Source organism: Phyllobates terribilis, unplaced genomic scaffold, assembly GCF_046119375.1.
Source record: "Phyllobates terribilis strain yellow unplaced genomic scaffold, ASM4611937v1 Scaffold_1__5_contigs__length_1240528914, whole genome shotgun sequence".
NCBI lineage: Eukaryota > Metazoa > Chordata > Amphibia > Anura > Dendrobatidae > Phyllobates > Phyllobates terribilis.
The window spans coordinates 493,625,477-493,647,607 of NW_027362761.1; the positions used below are offsets into that span (position 1 = coordinate 493,625,477).

The window sequence follows — 22,131 nt, forward strand, 5'->3', positions numbered from 1 at the left end:
ATGTTCGGCAGGAGGTGCTGCTTTGTTTTTGGTAGTTTGTTTTTTGCTTTAACTTTATTGACATACTTAAGTGAGTAAGAAAAGTGATTTTAATGTGTTTCCGCCAGAGAAACGCACTAAAAACGCACGTGCGTTTTTTACCTGCTGATTTGCTGCATGTAATGTAAGTCTATGGGGAAATTCTGCACAAAAAACTCCTTGTGCCCGCAAGAGCAATTGACATGGAGTGGATATGAAACACGCACTGCAGGTCAGTTTACACGGAGTAAAAAAGAAGAGGGCAGGAGATTTCAATAAATGTCATCCACTTTGTGGAACTGTAAGATGATGCATTTTTGACACATCAAAAACACGCGGCGTCAAAAACGCAACAAAAGCTCATCGTGGGAACGTAGCCTAAATCGGAGGAGTGCAGTATCATAAAAAATCGGATTTCACTCGGACAAATGTTATTCAATGATTCAGTGCAGATCTGCGTATTTTTTCTCAGCTGTATTTGGCATGATAAAAAATCGTAGCATTCTGCAATTTCACTCCGAAATTGGCTAGTTGCGAAAAAAAAATCGGATGCCATACGGAGCTACAGTACGGCATCTGATTTTTACAGATACATTACAATTCTTTAACATAGGAAACTGTAAATGGTTCTGTAAAAAATAATAGATGCTGCGTAAAAAAAAAAAGGATTGCATACAGAAGACAAGTGAGAAAAAAATTGTGTCCCACTTTTCTGGATGAGAATACGACCGATAATTTACACGCAAGTGTGACCCCAGCCTTGCTATACAAATATATTGCAGGTGATTTACCCCCGTCCCGTCCCGACCAGGCACAGTCGGTTTTCCGTACCTGCGGTGTAAAAAGTTGTAAAATCTTTTTTCCATCGTATATTCAAATAAAAAATTTTTTCATTATTCATTAGGTTGAATTATTGTAATTTTCATTCTCCTTTATTGCAGAACTGCAGGAGGCCCGTTAGACCCTTATAGCACAGACCACCGTACCTGGCAGACCCAGAGGTTATTATATCACCTTTGGTTGCCTTGAAAACTATTGGCTCCCCGTGATCGCCTCGTAGGATGCGGGAAAGGGGGGAAAAGGTCAGACAGGGAGCCACCTTCCTCTCACAGCCCTCTAGATGCCACAATCGCTGTTGATTGTGGCTTCTAGAGGGTTAACCAGTCAGGGCCGTTGCTGGCACTGCAGGCGCTCCGCTGTCGGCTCCAGTGATCAACAGGACGTACCTGTATGTCACGGTGTCGGAGCTCCTCCCGCATTATCATGTACAACCTATCTATTACAATTAATGAACAAGAAATCCCACTATACATACAGTACAGACCAAAAGTTTGGACACACCTCATTTAAAGATTTTTCTGTATTTTCATGACTTTGAAAATTGTACATTCACACTGAAGGCATCAAAACTATGAATTAACACATGTGGGATTATATACTTAACAAAAAAAGTATGAAACAACTGAAAATATGTCTCATATTCCAGGTTCTTCAAAGTAGCCACCTTTTGCTTTGATGTCTGCTTTGCACACTCTTGGCATTCTCTTGATGAGCTTCAAGAGGTAGTCACTGGAAATGGTTTTCACTTCACAGGTGTGCACTGTCAGGTTTAATAAGTGGGATTTCTTGCATTATAAATGGGGTTGGGACCATCAGTTGTGTTGTGCAGAAGTCAGGTGGATACACAGCTGATAGTCCAACTGAATAGACTGTTAGAATTTGTATTATGGCAATAAAAAAGCAGCTAAGTAAAGAAAAACGAGTGGCCATCATTACTTTAAGAAATGAAGGTCAGTCAGTGTGAAAAATTGGGCAAACTTTGAAAGTGTCCCCAAGTGCAGTTGCAAAAACCATCAAGCGCTACAAAGAAACTGGCTCACATGAGGACCACCCCAGGAAGGGAAGACCAAGAGTCACCTCTGCTTCTGAGGATAAGTTTATCCGAGTCACCAGCCTCAGAAATCGCAGGTTAACAGCAACTCAGATTAGAGACCAGGTCAATGCCACACAGAGTTCTAGCAGCAGACACATCTCTACAACAACTGTTAAGAGGAGACTTTGTGCAGCAGGCCTTCATGGTAAAATAGCTGCTAGGAAACCACTGCTAAGGACAAGCAACAAGCAGAAGAGACTTGTTTGGGCTAAAGAACACAAGGAATGGACATTAGACCAGTGGAAATCTGTGCTTTGGTCTGATGAGTCCAAATTTGAGATCTTTGTTTCCAACCACCGTGTCTTTGTGCGACGCAGAAAAGGTGAACGGATGGACTCTACATGCCTGGTTCCCACCGTGAAGCATGGAGGAGGAGGTGTGATGGTGTGGGGTGCTTTGCTGGTGACACTGTTGGGGATTTATTCAAAATTGAAGGCATACTGAACCAGCATGGCTACCACAGCATCTTGCAGCGGCATGCTATTCCATCCGGTTTGCGTTTAGTTGGACCATCATTCATTTTTCAACGGGACAATGACCCCAAACACACCTCAAGGCTGTGTAAGGGCTATTTGACCAAGAAGGAGAGTGATGGGGGGCTACGCCAGATGACCTGGCTTCCACAGTCACCAGACCTGAACCCAATCGAGATGGTTTGGGGTGAGCTGGACCGCAGAGTGAAGGCAAGAGGGCCAACAAGTGCTAAGCATCTCTGGGAACTGCTTCAAGATTGTTGGAAGACCATTTCCGGTGACTAACTCTTGAAGCTCATCAAGAGAATGCCAAGAGTGTACAAAGCAGTCATCAAAGCAAAAGGTGGCTACTTTGAAGAACCTAGAATAGAAGACATATTTTCAGTTGTTTCACACTTTTTTGTTAAGTATATAATTCCACATGTGTTAATTCATAGTTTTGATGCCTTCAGTGTGAATGTACAATTTTCATAGTCTTTCAAAATCTTTAAATGAGGGGTGTCCAAACTTTTGGTCTGTACTGTATATTATGTATTTATAATAAAAATACATAATATATATAATTAGATATTGTTATGTATATATACATTATAACCACTAGATGGCGCTCATCTATCAGCCATCTGCTGCTGGCTTATAACAAGAGTGACTGCTAGCGAAAAGTGACCCGCAGCCGTCCGTATGAAGCAGCCGTCCATTATCGCTTCGTATAACGGCACAGACCATAACGACAGGGGACAAGAAATAGTCTGTCGTCCTGTTGAAAAGGATGACGTCGTGTGAGCGCACAGCCCGGCCAGACCTGAACGCTGCATCAGGATTGGCGCATTCTGACCACATGTCACGACGTAACGCTTCTTTATCACATGACACCTTTTTAACCAATGAGGGAAGCGTTTGGTCTGACGCGCGGCTATGTACCGGAAAGTGCGGCCGCCATTTTGTAGAAGACACAGTGCCCGGCAGCCCTCGCGGGTTTACTCAGTAAGTTGTTGGCAGCGGGTGTTTAGTTGTGAGAGAAGTGTTTTCATGTGACGGCCCGGCTGTGAGTGCGGCCTCCGGCCCTGCTGCTGTGAGGAGAGCACGATGGGCGCTGCCGGACGGGCGGTGGTGCAGACATGATGTACATGGGGCAGCTGTACGTAGCTCGTCCATAGTGCCCTGTATTGTAGCGTCACCCTGGGGGCTGTCAGGGGAGGCTCTGCGGTACCGCAGCTCCTAGGCCTCGGCTCATCACTGAGTTTCTACCTTTTTTCTTTATTTTTTTTTTTTTTGCCTGTTTTTCATTTTCTCCAAGTTCTTTTAATGTGCAGCCTTATTACCAAGTTGAAGACTAGGCCATTTACCCCCATTCTACATATTTGCATTTTAAAGAGCCGTGAAATATTTTCCCATTCATGTTTCACTTTTTTTTTTATGTTGCTGACAGAGTGATCTCAAAGGGAAAATACTGTTTTATTTTTTTTATAACCACAAAGGACCCCCAGACATGCACTTGGTGGGGGGGGGGGGGGGGGAATAAAAAATCCCCATTCCTTAACAAATATTTTTATGCGCCATTAATTCCGCAGTGTTTTACATACATTATCATCGCTGTTCCCATCGGGGCTCACAATCTACATTCCCTATCAGTTTGTCTTTTGAGTTTGGGAGGAAACTGGAGAACCTGGAGAAAGCCCACGCAAACATGGAGAGAACATATAAACTCCTTGCAGATGTTGTCCTTGGTGGGATTTGAACCCAGGACCCCAAAGCATCAGTGCTACCCACTGAGCCACCGTGCTGCCCAATTATCCTTATAATTAGACTCTTAGTTTTTTATTTTTTGGCGGCGTGGCTAGTAACTATTTGGCAGTCATATTTTTTATTTTTTCCTGCTCAATATTTTTTTAGGGCTTGTGATGAAAGCCGGCCGGTGGGTGCAGCTCTCTGGCGCCCCCTTACCTCTCAGGTCAGTCAAGGTACTGCACCTAGAGAAAGTAGTGCCAGGTAGCTGCAACCAGCGCAGGGAACACGGTAGTGTGTTATCCCTTCAACGTCACTAAACCGTAACGTCACTACACAGCACAACTCGCTAGCGCCCTCTTAGCCTCAGGTCAGTCAAGGAACTGCACCTAGGATAAGCGGTCGCCAGGGAGACTGTCCTGTAACCTACTGGGTATCGGGGCCCTCTGTAGTGAGGGCGGTATATATATCTTCCTTGGCCGCGCCAGGAATATATATATCTGAACCTCCGACCGTCACTACCAGCCTTCCCCAATCCCCAGTTGGTATGCTGCCACCAGTCCCTATTTTAGATATACGCCCAGTCCGTGAAGGGGCCTATATCGGGTCAGGAACCAACCCTGGGTAGCGTTTTTGGCTTGAGCCGAGCTCACACGGACGTGCGTTCGTTATGCAGAATAAAAGGCAGGCCCACAATTACTTGAGGTAATTGATTATAATAATACACTAGATACACGATATACAACTAAATATACACAGGTATAAGGTCAGGCTAAACTATACAACAATGGAATACAACACACAGAATCACCACAGCATATCAGTTACCGGTTTCTTGATTTTCTTGTGACGCAGGGAGAGGATTCTGCGATCGCAGGCACGGTTCTTTGTTACAGGCTGAGGCCTACCACCGCATGGTCAAACTGCTCCTCCCCTTGGTGGCCTCAGCTGGTGCTCAGATGTTCAGCACACCACTCTTGGGTCAAGACTGACTTGTCTCTTGTCTGTCCTGCTATCTTACCTGCCCCGTCCCGCCCACTGCTGGTGAGGTCAGCTGGCTCAGTCTCCACCCTCAGGTCTAACTTCGATCAGAAGCCCAAATTCTATGGAACCCAATAACTTCTTCTGGGATGGTCTCATGATACCCCCAGGGGTTCCCATGGATTCGGGCCGCCGTAACCGACCTTTTGATATCAATTATGATACCATACGGTCCTCAGGAATGGCTCCGCGCTATATCTTGGCTTCCAGAGCACGTACAAACGTCTACCGCGGAGGCTTGTGTGCGCAATGGCTCCGGGACGCCGTGATATTTTTTTATTGGCCCATCCCACGCAACATGCGTGTACTATTCATGTTTCTATATCTTATGCCTCCATGCTTGTGACAGACAAAGAAACTAGTCCTATGGGACAAATGGTCAGGTACAGATAGACGAAGCACCCCCCCCTGCTGGCTGTGTTTCCTCTCGAAGTCTTTGAAGCTCCTAGCATTCAAGTGTTAAGTAGGCTTCTTATCTTACAGGAGCCTGGATGGGGGGAAACTATCTAGTTGACGTTTTAACAGAAGGTCCCAAGGGTGGGGGCTGCTGAAGTGTGGCCATCCCTGGATATGATTTATCATTACCAAGATGGCGGCTACAGGTTCATCACACCTCCCCCTATACGAGGGCGCGAGGGGGTAGCACATTCCTGTGTTCCCCCGTGCGTCCTTCTGCACCCTCCCCTTGCCGGGATAACCCGTCAGCGTTACCGTGGTCACGGCCTCTTCTGTGGCGAATGGAGAAGTGGTACTGCTGGAGAGCGAGGCTCCAGCGTAGCAACCTGCCATTCGACCCAGAGACCGTGTGTAACCAGCTGAGGGGGTTGTGGTCCGTCTCCACGGTGAAATGGCTCCCGTACAAGTAGGGCTGCAGACGCTGCAGGGCCCATACAATTGCCAGGCATTCTTTTTCCACCGTGGAGTAAGCCACCTCCCGGGGCAGTAGCTTCCTGCTCAGGTACAAGACAGGATGTTCCTGGCCTGTCGTGTTGACCTGACTTAGCACAGCACCGAGGCCAAAGTCACTGGCGTCGGTCTGTACCACAAACGGCCGGTCGAAGTCGGCAGCTTGCAGTACAGGGGAGCTACTTAGGGCGGCCTTGAGTGCCCCGAAAGCTGTCTCGCAGGCGACTGTCCAGTCGACTGCGACGGGCAGCTTCTTCTTGGTGAGGTCCGTCAGGGGCTTGGCCAGGGTGCTATAGTGTGGGACGAACCTCCTATAGTACCCGGCGGTCCCCAAGAAGGACATCACCTGCTTTTTGGTCCTAGGAGTGGGCCAGGATGCGATGGCATCCACTTTCCCCGGTTCTGGCTTCAGAACCCCCCCGCCTACCCGGTGACCCAGGTAGAGGACCTCACTCATGCCCAGCTGGCACTTTTCCGGCTTGATGGTCAAGCCTGCCCGGTGGATCCGACCGAGCACCTGCCGCAGGTGCTCTAGGTGATCCTCCCAAGTGGGACTGAAGACTGCAATATCGTCCAAGTACGCAGCCGCGTACCCTTCAAGTCCCTCAAGCAGCGTATTGACCATCCGCTGAAAAGTGGCAGGGGCATTCTTCATGCCGAATGGCATCACTGTGGACTCGTACAGTCCAAAAGGGGTGATAAAGGCAGAGCGTTCCCTTGCCGCGGGGGTCAGAGGAATCTGCCAGTACCCCCGGCTCAGATCCATGATGGTCAGGTACTTAGCCCCGGCCATCCGATCGAGCAGGTCATCGATGCGTGGTATGGGGAACGCATCGGTGGCCGTTACAGCGTTGAGCCCCCGGTAGTCCACGCAGAACCGTGTAGTTCGGTCCTTCTTTGGTACGAGGACTACAGGCGAGGCCCACGCGCTGCTGGATGCCTGGATCACCCCCAGCTTCAGCATCTCGTCTATCTCTTGGCGCATGTTTCCCTGCACCTCGAAAGAGACCCGATATGCTGAACGCCGGATCGGCGGGTGATCGCCAGTGTCCACGTCGTGGACAGCCATCTCAGTCCTTCCGGGCAGGCTGCTGAACAGCCCCCGGAAGGGGTGCAGGGTGGTCCCCAGCTGGGACCGTTGGTCCTCCGTGAGCTGGTGGCCAACCCCCACATCCTCGATGGACCCACCCGCCTTGGCTTGGGTGAGCAGATCCAGGAGGGTTTCTACCTCTCCTTCCTCGGGAAGGTTGCACACTGGGTGGGCAGTCGCTTCCCGCTCATGATGAGCCTTCATCATGTTCACGTGGAAGGCCTTCCTCCTTCCACGGGCGTGATCCAGGGTGACCAGATAGGTGACGGCATTGAGTTTCTGGTGCACGAAGTAGGGACCTTCCCAGGCTGCCTGAAGCTTGTTCTGTGGTACGGGGACCAGTACCCACACCTTTTGACCCACCTGGTAGGTCCTCTCACAAGCATTCTGGTCGTACCACCGCTTCTGGTCGGCCTGGGCCTGGGCCATATTGTCCTGCACCAGCTTTGCCAAGGCCATCATCCTGTCCCGGTGGCGCACGACATACTCGATGACCGACACCTCGGGGGTGGCCAAATCCCCTTCCCATGCTTCCTTCACCAGAGCCAGGGGGCCCCGTACCCGTCGCCCGTACAGGAGCTCAAAGGGGGAGAACCCCGTTGAGGCCTGCGGAACCTCCCGGTAAGCAAATAGGAGGTGTGGGAGGTAACGCTCCCAGTCTCTCCCGTGGGAGTCGACCAACATCTTAAGCATCTGCTTTAAGGTGCCATTGAACCGCTCACACAGGCCATTAGTCTGTGGGTGATACGGGCTGGCCACCAGATGTTGCACCTGCATTTGCTTACAGAGGGACTCCATCAGCCGCGACATGAACTGGGTCCCTCGGTCGGTGAGCATTTCTTGGGGGAAACCCACTCTGGAGAAGATCTCCAGTAAGGCGGTAGCCACCTTGTCGGCCCGAATGGACGACAAAGCTACCGCTTCCGGGTACCGGGTGGCATAGTCCACTACCGTGAGTATGAAGCATTTCCCGGAGTGGCTGGGAGTGGACAGAGGTCCACTAAGATCCACAGCGACCCTCGAGAAAGGCTCTTCGATGATTGGCAGAGTTACCAGTGGGGCTTTGGGGCGCGGCCCCGCCTTCCCCACCCTCTGACAGGTGTCACACGAACGGCAGTAGGCACCCACCGCGGCTCCCATCCCAGGCCAGTAGAAATGCTGAGCTATCCTGGCCTTGGTTTTAGCGATCCCTAGGTGTCCGGCCATCGGAATCTCGTGTGCGATCCGCAACAATTCCGCCCTGAACGGATAGGGTACCACTAACTGTCGGTCCCTGGGCCACGCCTCCGGTGAACCCTGCTGGACCGTTACCCGGTACAGCCGTCCCTGGTCCCAGACCACACGCTCGCAGTCTGACTCCATGGGAGGCTGTGCCGCCTGTTCCTTGAGAGCTTTCAGGCTGTCGTCTGCTTCCAACGCAGCCTGAAATTCCTGACTTGATGTGGCCAGAATCGACGAAACTGCCACATCCTCCGTCAGCCCCTCCGGGCATGTCACCTGGCCGCTGTCTGACCCGGCAGACACTTGGTCAGAAGTGGGGAAGCCGTCGGACCTCTGCAAGGCTCCTTGGGCTCCGGCGCTCCCACTCCTGGTGACAGCGGCTATGACCGCGGTGACCGTGGGTAGTGCCTGCTTCCCCTCTGTTTCTGACCAAGCCGCCCGATCAGGCAGGCTTCCTAGGCCTTTGGACATCTCGGATGTGGGGAACTCCTGCCCTGGGGTCTTACCTGGCGGCTCCTCTCTTGGGACACCCCCACCTCCCATGGCCTGTTCCTCCCCCTGCAGTGGGCCTATACTCAGCAGCCTGGATACCCCTGGGAGCCCTACACTGCCGGTAGCTGCCCCCCTCTCCATCCCTGAGCTTCCCTCTACAGAATCCTGCCCGCCCCCTCCCTCACCGGAGGACAAGAGGTCACGGCACGCCGGCTGAGCACCTCTGCGGGCATCCCCACACTCCCCACCTGCTTTCACTAACCCTGTTTGTGTTGTGTCTGTGCAGGTGTTACCCTCAGGTTTCACTCCCTCCTCCTCAGCAGGACACACACTACATACAACATGGTTGGCATTAGCAGCAGACAAATCAATACACTCTTGGGGGGCCGAACTTGGGGGTTCAGAGGGTACATACTGCGATACTAGACGCCCCAAGTCGGTCCCTAATAAAACATTTGCGGGAATATTTGGCGTTACTCCCACCTCCCGCATCCCCCTTCCGGCACCCCAGTCCAAATACACCATGGCAACGGGAAGTGCCGGCTCCACGCCTCCAACCCCGGAGACGGAAAGAGTCTTTCCTGGTACCAAGTCCTGGGGGGACACCACCTCAGGCCGTACCAGTGTTCGTTCAGCGCCCGTGTCCCGCAGTCCCATGACCGCAGAACGGCCTATGGTGACGGGTTGGATGTTGTCCAGGGACCTACCACCACCCCCTCCCACACACAAAACATTGGGCGCTCTCTGGGACTGGGATGGGGTCTTTTGGCGCTGGGGACACTCAGCCCTAAAGTGTCCTGGTTTGTTGCATAGATGACAACGTCTTACGTCTGGTCCTTGCCTGGAGAGGGCAACAGGGGGATACACCCCTTGTGTTCTAGGGGCCGGGGAAACAGGGGCATGACTGGGCTTACCCCCTCTCCAGGTGCTGCTGGCAGTCTTCTTCAGCTCAGGCGCCCTGTTATTGGCATACTCGTCTGCCAGGGCGGCTGTAGCAGAAGCCCCTGTTGGTTTTCGGTCACGGAGGAACTGTCGGAGGTCCTCTGGGCAGTTCCACAAAAACTGCTCCGTGACGAACAGTTCCTGGACCTCCTGGCGGGTAGTAAGCGCTAGACCCGAGGTCCAGTGCTCTGCGGCTCTCAACAGCGCCCGCATATGATCGGTCCAGGTGTCCTTGGGGCCACGCAGCAGGCTCCGGAACTTCTGGCGGTACGACTCGGGAGTGAGGTTGTACTGCCGGATCAGGGCCCGCTTGATGCAGTCGTAGTTCTGTACCTCCCCGGCAGGTAAGTCCCCCAAGGCATCCAGGGACTTACCCCTCAAACGGGGGGTCAGGTATCTGGCCCACTGATCCCGGGCCAGATGGTGCTGAAGACAGGTCCGTTCAAATGCCACCAGAAAGGAGTCCAGGTCCCCATCCTTCTCCAGTAGAGGGAAGTCCTCAGCTCGGACTTTGGACGACTTGGTCTCCTGATGGGTTGGTTGCTCTAGCGGAAGCCCCCGCTGGGCCAGGTCCAGTTGGTGCTGGCGCTCCGCAGCTCGCTCTGCACGCTCCGCAGCCTCCCGGCGCTCTGCAGCTTCACGCTCCGCAGCCTCCCGGCGCTCTGCAGCTTCGCGCTCCTCCTCCGCTGCCTTCTCTGATGCTGCCAGGAGGGTTTTGTAGACGGCATCGCCATGAGACTGGAGACTTGCCATAGCCGCTTGTAAAAGGGCTTGTGATCTGGACAGGCTGGGCTGGGTAGGTGGTGGGCAGCCCACTGCGGGACCGTATACTGGGGACTGGCTCCCTGAGGTGCCCGGGCTGGACTCCTCCTCGCCATGAGTAACAATGTCCTCCCCTCCTGCCACATGGACCGTAGCATTAGCCTCCTGCAGGGTCTTGCTCCTGGTGCCGTCTGCCATCTTGGTAACCGACACCGCTGCAACCCTGAGTTTGCACACACCTTGTTATACTTTTAGCCTGACCGTCTAACGTTGGGCTGACCTTAAGACTCCAGCAGTGGAAGTTACCACTGGCAGTCTTTAGTGCCTGGGAGTAGGGGTCCCACAACACTATTATTCTGCAATCCCACCGCTCTGCCACCAATGTGATGAAAGCCGGCCGGTGGGTGCAGCTCTCTGGCGCCCCCTTACCTCTCAGGTCAGTCAAGGTACTGCACCTAGAGAAAGTAGTGCCAGGTAGCTGCAACCAGCGCAGGGAACACGGTAGTGTGTTATCCCTTCAACGTCACTAAACCGTAACGTCACTACACAGCACAACTCGCTAGCGCCCTCTTAGCCTCAGGTCAGTCAAGGAACTGCACCTAGGATAAGCGGTCGCCAGGGAGACTGTCCTGTAACCTACTGGGTATCGGGGCCCTCTGTAGTGAGGGCGGTATATATATCTTCCTTGGCCGCGCCAGGAATATATATATCTGAACCTCCGACCGTCACTACCAGCCTTCCCCAATCCCCAGTTGGTATGCTGCCACCAGTCCCTATTTTAGATATACGCCCAGTCCGTGAAGGGGCCTATATCGGGTCAGGAACCAACCCTGGGTAGCGTTTTTGGCTTGAGCCGAGCTCACACGGACGTGCGTTCGTTATGCAGAATAAAAGGCAGGCCCACAATTACTTGAGGTAATTGATTATAATAATACACTAGATACACGATATACAACTAAATATACACAGGTATAAGGTCAGGCTAAACTATACAACAATGGAATACAACACACAGAATCACCACAGCATATCAGTTACCGGTTTCTTGATTTTCTTGTGACGCAGGGAGAGGATTCTGCGATCGCAGGCACGGTTCTTTGTTACAGGCTGAGGCCTACCACCGCATGGTCAAACTGCTCCTCCCCTTGGTGGCCTCAGCTGGTGCTCAGATGTTCAGCACACCACTCTTGGGTCAAGACTGACTTGTCTCTTGTCTGTCCTGCTATCTTACCTGCCCCGTCCCGCCCACTGCTGGTGAGGTCAGCTGGCTCAGTCTCCACCCTCAGGTCTAACTTCGATCAGAAGCCCAAATTCTATGGAACCCAATAACTTCTTCTGGGATGGTCTCATGATACCCCCAGGGGTTCCCATGGATTCGGGCCGCCGTAACCGACCTTTTGATATCAATTATGATACCATACGGTCCTCAGGAATGGCTCCGCGCTATATCTTGGCTTCCAGAGCACGTACAAACGTCTACCGCGGAGGCTTGTGTGCGCAATGGCTCCGGGACGCCGTGATATTTTTTTATTGGCCCATCCCACGCAACATGCGTGTACTATTCATGTTTCTATATCTTATGCCTCCATGCTTGTGACAGACAAAGAAACTAGTCCTATGGGACAAATGGTCAGGTACAGATAGACGAAGCACCCCCCCCTGCTGGCTGTGTTTCCTCTCGAAGTCTTTGAAGCTCCTAGCATTCAAGTGTTAAGTAGGCTTCTTATCTTACAGGAGCCTGGATGGGGGGAAACTATCTAGTTGACGTTTTAACAGAAGGTCCCAAGGGTGGGGGCTGCTGAAGTGTGGCCATCCCTGGATATGATTTATCATTACCAAGATGGCGGCTACAGGTTCATCACAGGGCTCGCTTACACGACTGTAGATTCTCTCATGTGAGAACATTGGATCAATTATGCGTATTTACAGTCACTGTGTGGTCTGTGTTGCCCGCCCTTCCCGCCAGCGTGCAGTGTTTTTCACAAAGGGATAAATGAATGACAAAGTTTCTCCCATTCTTTGCAATGTTAAAGAGGTTGTCTACTACTTTTTCGTTGATGACTTATCCTCTAGGATAGGTCCTCAATGTCTGATCGGTCGGGGTCCAACACCCGGCACCTCCACTGATTAGCTGTTCTCTGCATTGGTGGCCGCCGGCCAGAACTGCTCAATTGATCTGAACAGGAGGCGAATGTGCAGTACTCTGCTGCAGAAGGAGCAGTTCCAGCCGCAGACACCGATAACAGCTGATTGGAGGAGGGGGGGGGGGGGGTCGGATCCCGACCGATCAGACATTGATGTAATCAGTGATAAAGTAGTGGACCACCTCTTTAAATATGGACAGCACACGGATGCTAGGACCCATAGACCTGTATTGACTCTTTTCATTCTTGCTGCCAGAAAAAAATGGACTTGTCTACTTGAGTCTTACACGGAGTTATTGTCCGTGAAAAAACATGGACATGTGAATAGCATCAAAGATCATAATAGGTATGTGTTGTATACTTGAAAAAATGGATACACATGTGTACAACACGGACATGTGAATGAGGCCTTACTATATACCATCTTATGCAGTGATCGGGAAGGCACAGACTGTAATAAACCCTCTCTGCTTTATGGGGAGTCTGTCTGTCTGCTGGAGTCCAGCTCCCACAGGTGCATGATCGTATGCAGTGACGCAAACTGCCCGGATGTTTATCGGAAGATGTTAAAGTCCTATTTTATATGTTTACCTGTTTTGTTCTCCATTGTGGGCATGTATGGGGTTTCCAAATGTTTCTGGCTGATTCATCAATTGCAACTTAGTAAAAAGCTGCAAAATTTTTGCAAAAATGTTCTTTTGTCTCTGCCTGCAGTGACTTTGTACACTTGGATATTTTATTTTTATTACCAAACTGAGACATTTTGGCAGAATGTGACTTTTTTGCATTAAGAAGACCCAAGAAAGGTTTCTTCTATTTTACGCAAAATTCATGAATTGCGTGCACCATTTTGAAGAATTTGGCACAAAATGGTCAAAAAATACCATAAGACAAAAAAAAGTGACTTTAAAAGGTAGTCTCAGGTTTGGGAATGATCCCCCTATCCAAGGTTTAGTCGATGTCTTCCCGAGCGCGGGAGTTCCAAACACCAAAACCCCCAACAGTGCAAGAATTGGGGATCTGAAGCGCCCTGTGTGACGGTAGCGGAGGTCAATCATTCTTACGGGAGTGCTGAGCATAGCGAGGTCCCATTAGGAATGAATGGAGCAGCAGAGGCCATGATCGACCTCCTCTCCATTCACACTGGGCTCTTTAGATCTAAGGATCGGTGGGGATCCCAGTGGTTGGATAGGAAGTAAATTCCAAACTTGAGATTACTCCTTTTAAAGTGAAACATTTTTAATTCCGTAGTTTACTGCTTGTTGCTTAGGGCTCACTCAAACATCCATGTACATCGGTCTGAGATCGGACTACTAATGCACGGACTGGCCGTGGCTCTCCCAACTCGAGCATGACAACTTCATGTATTTCTACGAGGCTCATGTCGGGAGAGCCGCTGCCAGTCTGTGCATTAGCAGTCCGATCTTGGACGGATATGTATAGAATGAACCCTTAGCCTGCAGATATGACCAGTAACCTGTTGGAGGTGGCCGGTTTCCTAGACAAGGAGAATGTGCTTGCAATCCCTTTGCTTTAGAGCCTGCATGCGCTGCTCTGAAGTTGGATAAATTGCTGATTGCTAGATCCAGCCGGCCTCAGTTCTCTGATGCTGCAGATACAAAACTACCTCTGCTTGCTGCATCTGAGAGCTCAGTGGCGCCACCATGCAACTGGTCTTAATTGTCAGTCTTCAGGCAAACACAAACCCAGGATGCTGGGGAGTGGTAAACTCATGGACAAAGTATTAATACACACTTCTTTAATATCCATCCAATTACAATGCACTGCGAACCTTAAGAGTCATCAGAAAAATTGTGTAGATTTATGGATTTCTATCTGTTCTGCAAATATAGATTTTTTTTTTTTTTTTTTTTTACAGGATTCTTATTGAGTGAATATTATAACTGGTCCCCAAGATTATATCTCTATGCACAGGGATTATTACTGGGAGTCTTAACTAAAGTGCTATTTTCTTTATGCCATACAGACTTTGACCTGCATTTTGATTAAAAGATGACTGTCTGTGCTGCAAAAAGCTGCAAAAATCGACTGTCAAAAGGATGCGGTAAACATTTCTTCAGGTCTGTGGTGCCATATTTTTTACTTTCATTTAATTTATTCTTATTTTTTTGCACTGCTAAGATATTGTTGACCTCTCCTCAGGAAGTGACATCAATATGACACCGGTGGGGGGCTTGACACCCCCATCAATCAGTTGTTACCTCCTCAAAAAGCAGCAGTATGTAAGCCGTACACGGTTTGTGTCTGCTGTCAGATACTGCAGAGCAGCTCCTATTTCAAGGGAATCTCTCCTGGTTTTTACCACCTAATTTGAGAGCAGCATATAGAGACCCTAATTCCAGCGATGTGTCTTACTGGGCTGCTTCTTGTAGTTTTAATAAAATCGCTGTTTTATCAGAAAATTATCACTATAGGACTAGAAAACCTGCTTTATTCTCCATACTCATGAGCTGTGTATAACCCTGCCCCCACCACTGATTGGCAGCTTTCTGCCTATGCACAGTGTACACAGAAAGCTGCCAATCAGAGAAGTGGGTGGGTTATACATTGCTCAGCATTCAGAGTACTGCTAGATCTGCAGCACATAAAACAGGGCTTGTATCATAACTTCAGCCAGCAGCCCAGTAAGTGATACATTTCTGAGATAAGGGTCTCGGCTCCTATATTATGCTGCTCTACGATTGGGTAGCAACCTATTTAATCCTTCAAGTGAAAGAAGCTGAGGCTTTAGAGCCCTGAGATGAAGCAGAATATGGTCCACTATAAAGATTGGTGAAGAATTTATTCTTGAAATGTAGATAAACACTTTTAGGGTTCGCTCACACTATTGTACAAATAATGGGTCCCATTCTCATTCAGAAGATTGGGACGATTTTCTTCCCACTTGTCATCCATGTGCTGTCTGTATACAATCCGTCCTTTTTTTTTTTTTTTTTTTTTTTTACTCCGCAGCTATTGACCATTTACAGTTTTTGTCCCAATTGTAAGGTATCCGTAAACATCGGATGCTATACTGATGGTCCGTATGGCTTTTTTTTTCTTCTCACGCAGAATACAGCCGAGAAAAAATACACAGATCTGCACTGCCTCATTGAATAACATTGGCCGAGAGCAATCTGATTTTTATTTTTAACGGCTTGCACTCGTCTGATTTATACGCAAGTGTGAGCGAACCCTTAAACACAATTCTGCTTATTCTGGACCTCTGGTGTGAACAGGGAGCATTTATTGGATGCAGTTGTATCCATTAGTAGTTAATTTAATTGGGGATTTTTATAGATACCCTAAGGCTATGTGCCCACGATGCAGAAATGCTCAGGATTTTTTCCTGAGCGTTTCTGCATCTCCCTGGCAGGAAAAAATGCATGCGGATTGTACATGCGTTTTCCTGCCAGGGAAGCGTTATTCACTGACATTTCCGCATGCGGGTTGACAAGCGATTTTTAGCATCACTTGGAAAGTGCTTGACAACTTGGTCACACTTTATAAATCCATGCAAACGGCATGGATTTATATAGTGTGACCCGAGAGAGTGGTTAAAAATAAAAAAATAAATGTATTCTTACCCTCCGATGGCCCCCGGTGTCCTGCTCACTCCGTTCTCCCTTGCCGACAGCGGTGGATTGAAAGACCTGCCGACGTCAGCGTCGCGTGACCCGTCACATGACTGACCTCAGCGCAGGTCCGTCGCGTGACCTGTCACATGACTGACCTCAGCGCAGGTCCTTCAATCCACCGGGAAGCAAGGAGGAGCGCAGCGCGGGCCGCCGTAAGATAAATATACATTTATTTTTTATTTTATTCTTTTTTTTACAGCTTTTTTTAATGGTACCTGGGTGTGGATGAGACTCTCCTCTCATCTACACCCGGGTACCATCCGCACATTAGAACGCGCCAATTACGTAAGTACAGATGCAGTCTTGCGGAATTGGCGCGTTCTAATGCAAGTCAATGGCGGCGAAAACGCAGCGCTTCCGCAAAATAATTGGTAGTGCTGCGTTTTTTTCCGCAATGATAATCTGCAGCGGAAATTTCCGCAGCATGTGCACAGCACATGCGGATTATCATTGGGGAACATTGCTGCCCTTCTACCATGCGTTTTTAATGCTTTTCCGCAGCTGCAGAAACGCATTAAAAGCGCATCGTGGGCACACAGCCATATATAAATCTAAACAGTAGTAGTTTATCATATTGATATTCTAGAACCATATTTGTGCAGTTTACCTGCTAATTGTCCTCATTTTAGATGTCATTACCTACTCATTAACCAGCAGATGGCAGCAGACAATCAGACGTGTCCTTGTTCTTTCCAGGTCCCTGGGCAGATCTTCTGCAGCACCTGTAGTAATGCTGCATCTTCATACACCATGAAGCAGAAAATGTCTAAAGATCAACCTTGATTGTTTTAGAGAATTATTTTTTTTGTGAATTACATTTACTTAATATATTTCTCATTGATTCACTTGTAGGTTTCCAATGAAAAATCCAGAATATCTTGCAAAATGGCTCGAAGTCATTCGTCGTGACAAGTGGAAACCTTCAATTTATAGTAGACTCTGCAGTGACCACTTCACAGAAGAAGACTACATGCTGCGGCCAGGAGCCTCATACCCTTACCTGCGCCTGGATGCCGTGCCTTCCATTATCAATGGCGTCCGTATTAAAAAGCCACCTGCTAAGAAACCTGCAAAAAAGAAAGATAGTGGCACCTCACCTTCACCAAACGTGGCTCAGAAGCCAAAGTCGGCAGCTAAAGCAGTCACATCAGAAGCTACTATGTCTGTGGAGCACTCCTACTCCGCTGGCTGCACTAATAAGGAGAATGTACGTACCCCAAAAGTGGACCCTGTCCTTGTTAATCTGAGGAGGAAAAAGAACTCTCTCCAGAAGCAGGTCCTGAGGCAGAAGACCCGGCTAGCTAGCATGAAGAAGGTGATCCAACAGCTGAGAAGTAACATGCTCGGCAGTGACCCTGTCCATCTTGTGTCCAAGTACTTCAGCGGGTTAACACTAGAACTGTTCAGACACCAGGTGCAGAGGAACAAGAAACCCAGAGTCGCCCACTTCTCCAAAGAGATCAAAGGCTTTGCTGTAACTCTCTATCATTACTCCCCAGTGGCCTATGAACTCTGCAGACCTGTGCTCTCCTTACCTGAGATGGACACTTTGAGGGAGTGGATGCCTTCACAGGTGACGAAGGAACAGGCTGAACCCGTGATGAATGCCGAGACCACTAATTAAATGCTCCCTCATATAAATACAGTACATGTTCTGTTTATTAATGGCAGCCATGTTCGTCCAGGTCTGACTTTTTTTACTGCAGTGCCAATGTTTTCTATTCATCAGTCCTTAGGTTTAACCCTTTATAACCTATTCACCCTGCTCAATCTCATCAGCATCACTATCATGCAGTCAAAAAGGGGAACAGGAGACCACGGTCACAATCGTGTTCCAGTGTCATTTAAGAGTGGAGAAGGTGATCAGCTTGGTCACTGTGGTACTTTGCTACCTGTGCCCAATGTCTTTCTGCTGTGAAAAATATATCACAAGCAGTAATGTGGGGATCCCAATGAGGATTGCTGCTGCGTTATATCTACATCCTTGCACTATGAATGCAGTAAATAAAATGGTGTCGTATTCTTTGCAGACAGGATCTGCATTTCAGACTGGATTGCTGTAAAACATATTTTACATGTTATGAAGTCACAGAGAACCTAAATGTGTCCACCCTTTTGATGGGTTTCATTGCAGAGCAGATTGGTTTAGTAATAGAACGCTAATAATGGAGATATCCATGGAGGTTATGTAATGCACCATGTATAGTCCTCTCCAGGTCACGGCCTCTGTGCCCATGATCAGGAAATAGCAGCGTGTTGGAAGCAGCGTCCAAAATGCTGCATTCTAATGACGCAGTTAAATCCGATGCATTAAAGCCTTATGGGTCACTGAACACATGCGAATACAATCTATTGTGGAAATTTCTGTTGTGGAGACAAGCATCTCTGCAACAAAAATTGACATGCGGCTCGTAAAACTGGCGCTGCGGGTGAGTTTACGCAGCGTCAAATAGAAGCACAGTAGGCATGGGATTTCTAAAAATCCATCCACTTTGCTTCTACTGTTTGCAGTGCAGTTGAGCTGTGTCTAAAATGCTGCTATTCCTGATCGTGGGCATGTACGGTCTCCTCACCAGGTCACAGCCTCCGCTGGTAAATGCTGCTTTTGGTCTTGTCTTCAGGTCATGGCCTCTTCGCTGGTAAATGCTCTTATTCACCGGGACTGCACATTTTAGATATCCATACTGAAAGACCACAATGTATCGTTGTCGGCAGCACAGCCAATGTTTACCAAGGACGATGTGCTGCCGATGATTGTTTATGCCGGGAAAAAAAAATCTGGTCACCCAACAAGTTTTTTCAGGTGACTTCCAGCATGTTTATATGGGCATATAATCTGGAATGAGCGTCCTTCTAAATGCTTGTTCGCCTGTTATCTACTTATCTAAATCTAACCTGTCATGTCCCCAAACAGTATTGCGTGCAGATATAGAATTTAGCTGCAGGTTAATAGCATTACAATGCTGTCTATCCGCCTTACTGAAAGTACAGCTACTGGGAGCCGACGGCTTTCAGTCAGAGGCGTGCACAGAACGTCTACAATCACAGCTCAGTACACAGTGAGTGGCGGATGTAAGCACGCTGAGGCACTTTGACAGGTCGCTCTGCAGCGCACTTGTAGTGCATGCCATAAGGCTGCAAGATGGCATTGTAATGGGATTTACATGCAGATTGAAGGGACTCTTTCAGCACCACATGACTGTTCAAATAAAGTACGGATGCTTGGTGCATCCTTGGTGTGACCCAACATTTACGTGCACTTCCCATCTGAATGTGTAACCTCTATTCCCCACTCTCCCCTCTCCCTCTTCTTTGACAGTTCTGGCTTCATAGAGCCAGAGAAGGGCGAAGATGGATGTAAAACAAGCAGCCACAACATGATGCACCGAGCGCCTGTTACCTGGTTTGAACAATCATTCTTTAAAGAATCCCATCAAAGTATCTATCTATCTATCTATCTTCATATTATACAGTACAGTTTGGACACACTTTCTCATTTAAAGATTCTTCTGTATTTTCATGACTATGAAAATTGTACATTCACACTGAAGGCATCAAAACTATGAATTGACACATGTGGAATTATATACTTAACAAAAAAGTGTGAAACAACTGAAAATATGGCTTATATTCTAGGTTCTTCAAAGTAGCCACCTTTTGCTTTGATGACTGCTTTGCACACTCTTTGCATTCTCTTGATGAGCTTCAAGAGGTAGTCACCGGAAATGGTCTTCCAACAATCTTGAAGGAGTTCCCAGAGATGCTTAGCACTTGTTGGCCCTTTTGCCTTCACTCTGCGGTCCAGCTCACCCCAAACATTCTCGATTGGGTTCAGGTCTGGTGTCTGTGGAGGCCAGGTCATCTGGCGTAGCACCCCATCACTCTCCTTCTTGGTCAAATAGCCCTTACACAGCCTGGAGGTGTGTTTCGGGTCATTGTCCTGTTGAAAAATAAATGATGGTCCAACTAAATGAAAACCGGATGGAATAGCATGCCGCTGCAAGATGCTGTGGTAGCCATGCTGGTTCAGTATGCCTTCAATTTTGAATAAATCCCCAACAGCGTCACCAGCAAAGCACCCCACACCATCACACCTCCTCCTCCATGCTTCACGGTGGGAACCAGGCATATAGAGTTCATCCGTTCACCTTTTCTGCGTCGCACAAAGACACGGTGGTTGGAACCAAAGATCTCAAATTTGGACTCATCAGACCAAAGCACAGATTTCCACTGGTCTAATGTCCATTCCTTGTGTTCTTTAGCCCAGGGTTCCCCAACTCCAGTCCTCAAGGCCCACCAACAGGTCATGTTTTTTGGATTTCCTTAGTATTGCACAGGTGATGGAATTATTGCCTGAGCAATACTAAGGAAATCCTGAAAACATGGCCTGTTGGTGGGCCTTGAGGACTGGAGTTGGGGAACCCTGCTTTAGCCCAAACGAGTCTCTTCTGCTTGTTGCCTGTCCTTAGCAGTGGTTTCCTAGCAGCTATTTTACCATGAAGGCCTGCTGCACAGTCTCCTCTTAACAGTTGTTGTAGAGATGTGTCTGCTGCTAGAACTCTGTGTGGGATTGACCTAGTCTCTAATCTGAGCTGCTGTTAACCTGCGATTTCTGAGGCTGGTGACTCAGATAAACTTATCCTCAGAAGCAGAGGTGACTCTTGGTCTTCCTTTCCTGGGGCGGTCCTCATGTGAGCCAGTTTCTTTGTAGCGCTTGATGGTTTTTGCAACTGCACTTGGGGACACTTTCAAAGTTTGCCCAATTTTTCGGACTGACTGACCTTCATTTCTTAAAGTAATGATGGCCACTCGTTTTTCTTTACTTAGCTGCTTTTTTCTTGCCATAATACAAACTCTAACAGTCTATTCAGTAGGACTATCAGCTGTGTATCCACCTGACTTCTGCACAACACAACAGATGGTCCCAAACCCATTTATAAGGCAAGAAATCCCAGTTATTAAACCTAACAGGGCACACCTGTGAAGTGAAAAACATCTCCGGTGACTACCTCTTGAAGCTCATCAAGAGAATGCCAAGAGTGTGCAAAGCAGTCATCAAAGCAAAAGGTGGCTACTTTGAAGAACCTAGAATATAAGACATATTTTCAGTTGTTTCACACTTTTTTGTTAAGCATATAATTCCACATATGTTAATTCATAGTTTTGATGCCTTCAGTGTGAATGGACAATTTTCATAGTCATGAAAATACAGCAAAATCTTTAAATGAGGTGTGTCCAAACTTTTGGTCTGTACTGTATATCACTGTGTACTTACAATTGCTCATTTTCACTTTATACTCAGCTAATTCTTCCTGTTTCTACATAGAGCAGAGAAGTCTCTTTTCCCTTAAAAAAATCATCCCCCAGCCCCCTTTCAATGCCTGACCCAGTTGCTCCCCCCCTGCCAGGAACTTTTGCAGTGACCCATGAATTGTACAGAGAAACATGACCACCTGTTTCTACATAGAGCTTAGAAGGATTCAGCTAGTCTGTTATTAATCATGTGATGCCATAGACCTACTGGAAAACAGAAGAATTAGCTGGGTAGAAAGGCAAAATGAGCAATTGTAATTACACAGTGCTATATAATATGATTATTGCAATATATTAAGAGGATAAAAACTTTGATGGGATGAGGAGGAGTGCTTCTTTAACAGTGTTTGGGGACTGTGTGATATTGCATTTCCAGATTAGACTAATGCCCTACATATGTCTGTTACCAGCGGTGAGAGACTATAGTCACTTC

At 48.4% G+C, this 22,131-nt stretch overlaps 1 protein-coding gene across 3 annotated transcripts; it reads left to right on the forward strand.

Moving 5' to 3' along the window:
- Window positions 1-3,307: 3,307 nt before the first annotated feature.
- On the forward strand, window positions 3,308-18,055 carry LOC141266269 (THAP domain-containing protein 1-like). Of its 3 annotated transcripts, XM_073680159.1 has the most exons (4): window positions 3,415-3,562; window positions 13,004-13,093; window positions 14,735-14,828; window positions 17,238-18,055. In XM_073680159.1, exons 3-4 carry the CDS (start codon window positions 14,761-14,763, stop codon window positions 18,007-18,009), a joined length of 840 nt encoding a protein of 279 aa, XP_073536260.1. In that variant the 5' UTR covers window positions 3,415-3,562; window positions 13,004-13,093; window positions 14,735-14,760; the 3' UTR covers window positions 18,010-18,055. The 3 variants fall into 3 exon arrangements, with proteins under 3 accessions (XP_073536258.1, XP_073536260.1, XP_073536259.1); XM_073680157.1 differs by lacking the exons at window positions 3,415-3,562; window positions 13,004-13,093 and adding an exon at window positions 3,308-3,408; XM_073680158.1 differs by lacking the exon at window positions 13,004-13,093.
- Window positions 18,056-22,131: the final 4,076 nt, after the last annotated feature.

Bases quoted from the DNA above. Each gene is read 5' to 3' on its own strand.
- LOC141266269 (XM_073680157.1), top strand. From the start codon at position 14,761: ATGACTGTCTGTGCTGCAAAAAGCTGCAAAAATCGACTGTCAAAAGGA. The intron at 14,829-17,237 runs GTCTGTGGTGCC...ATTCACTTGTAG, and splicing joins TGCGGTAAACATTTCTTCAG to GTTTCCAATGAAAAATCCAG.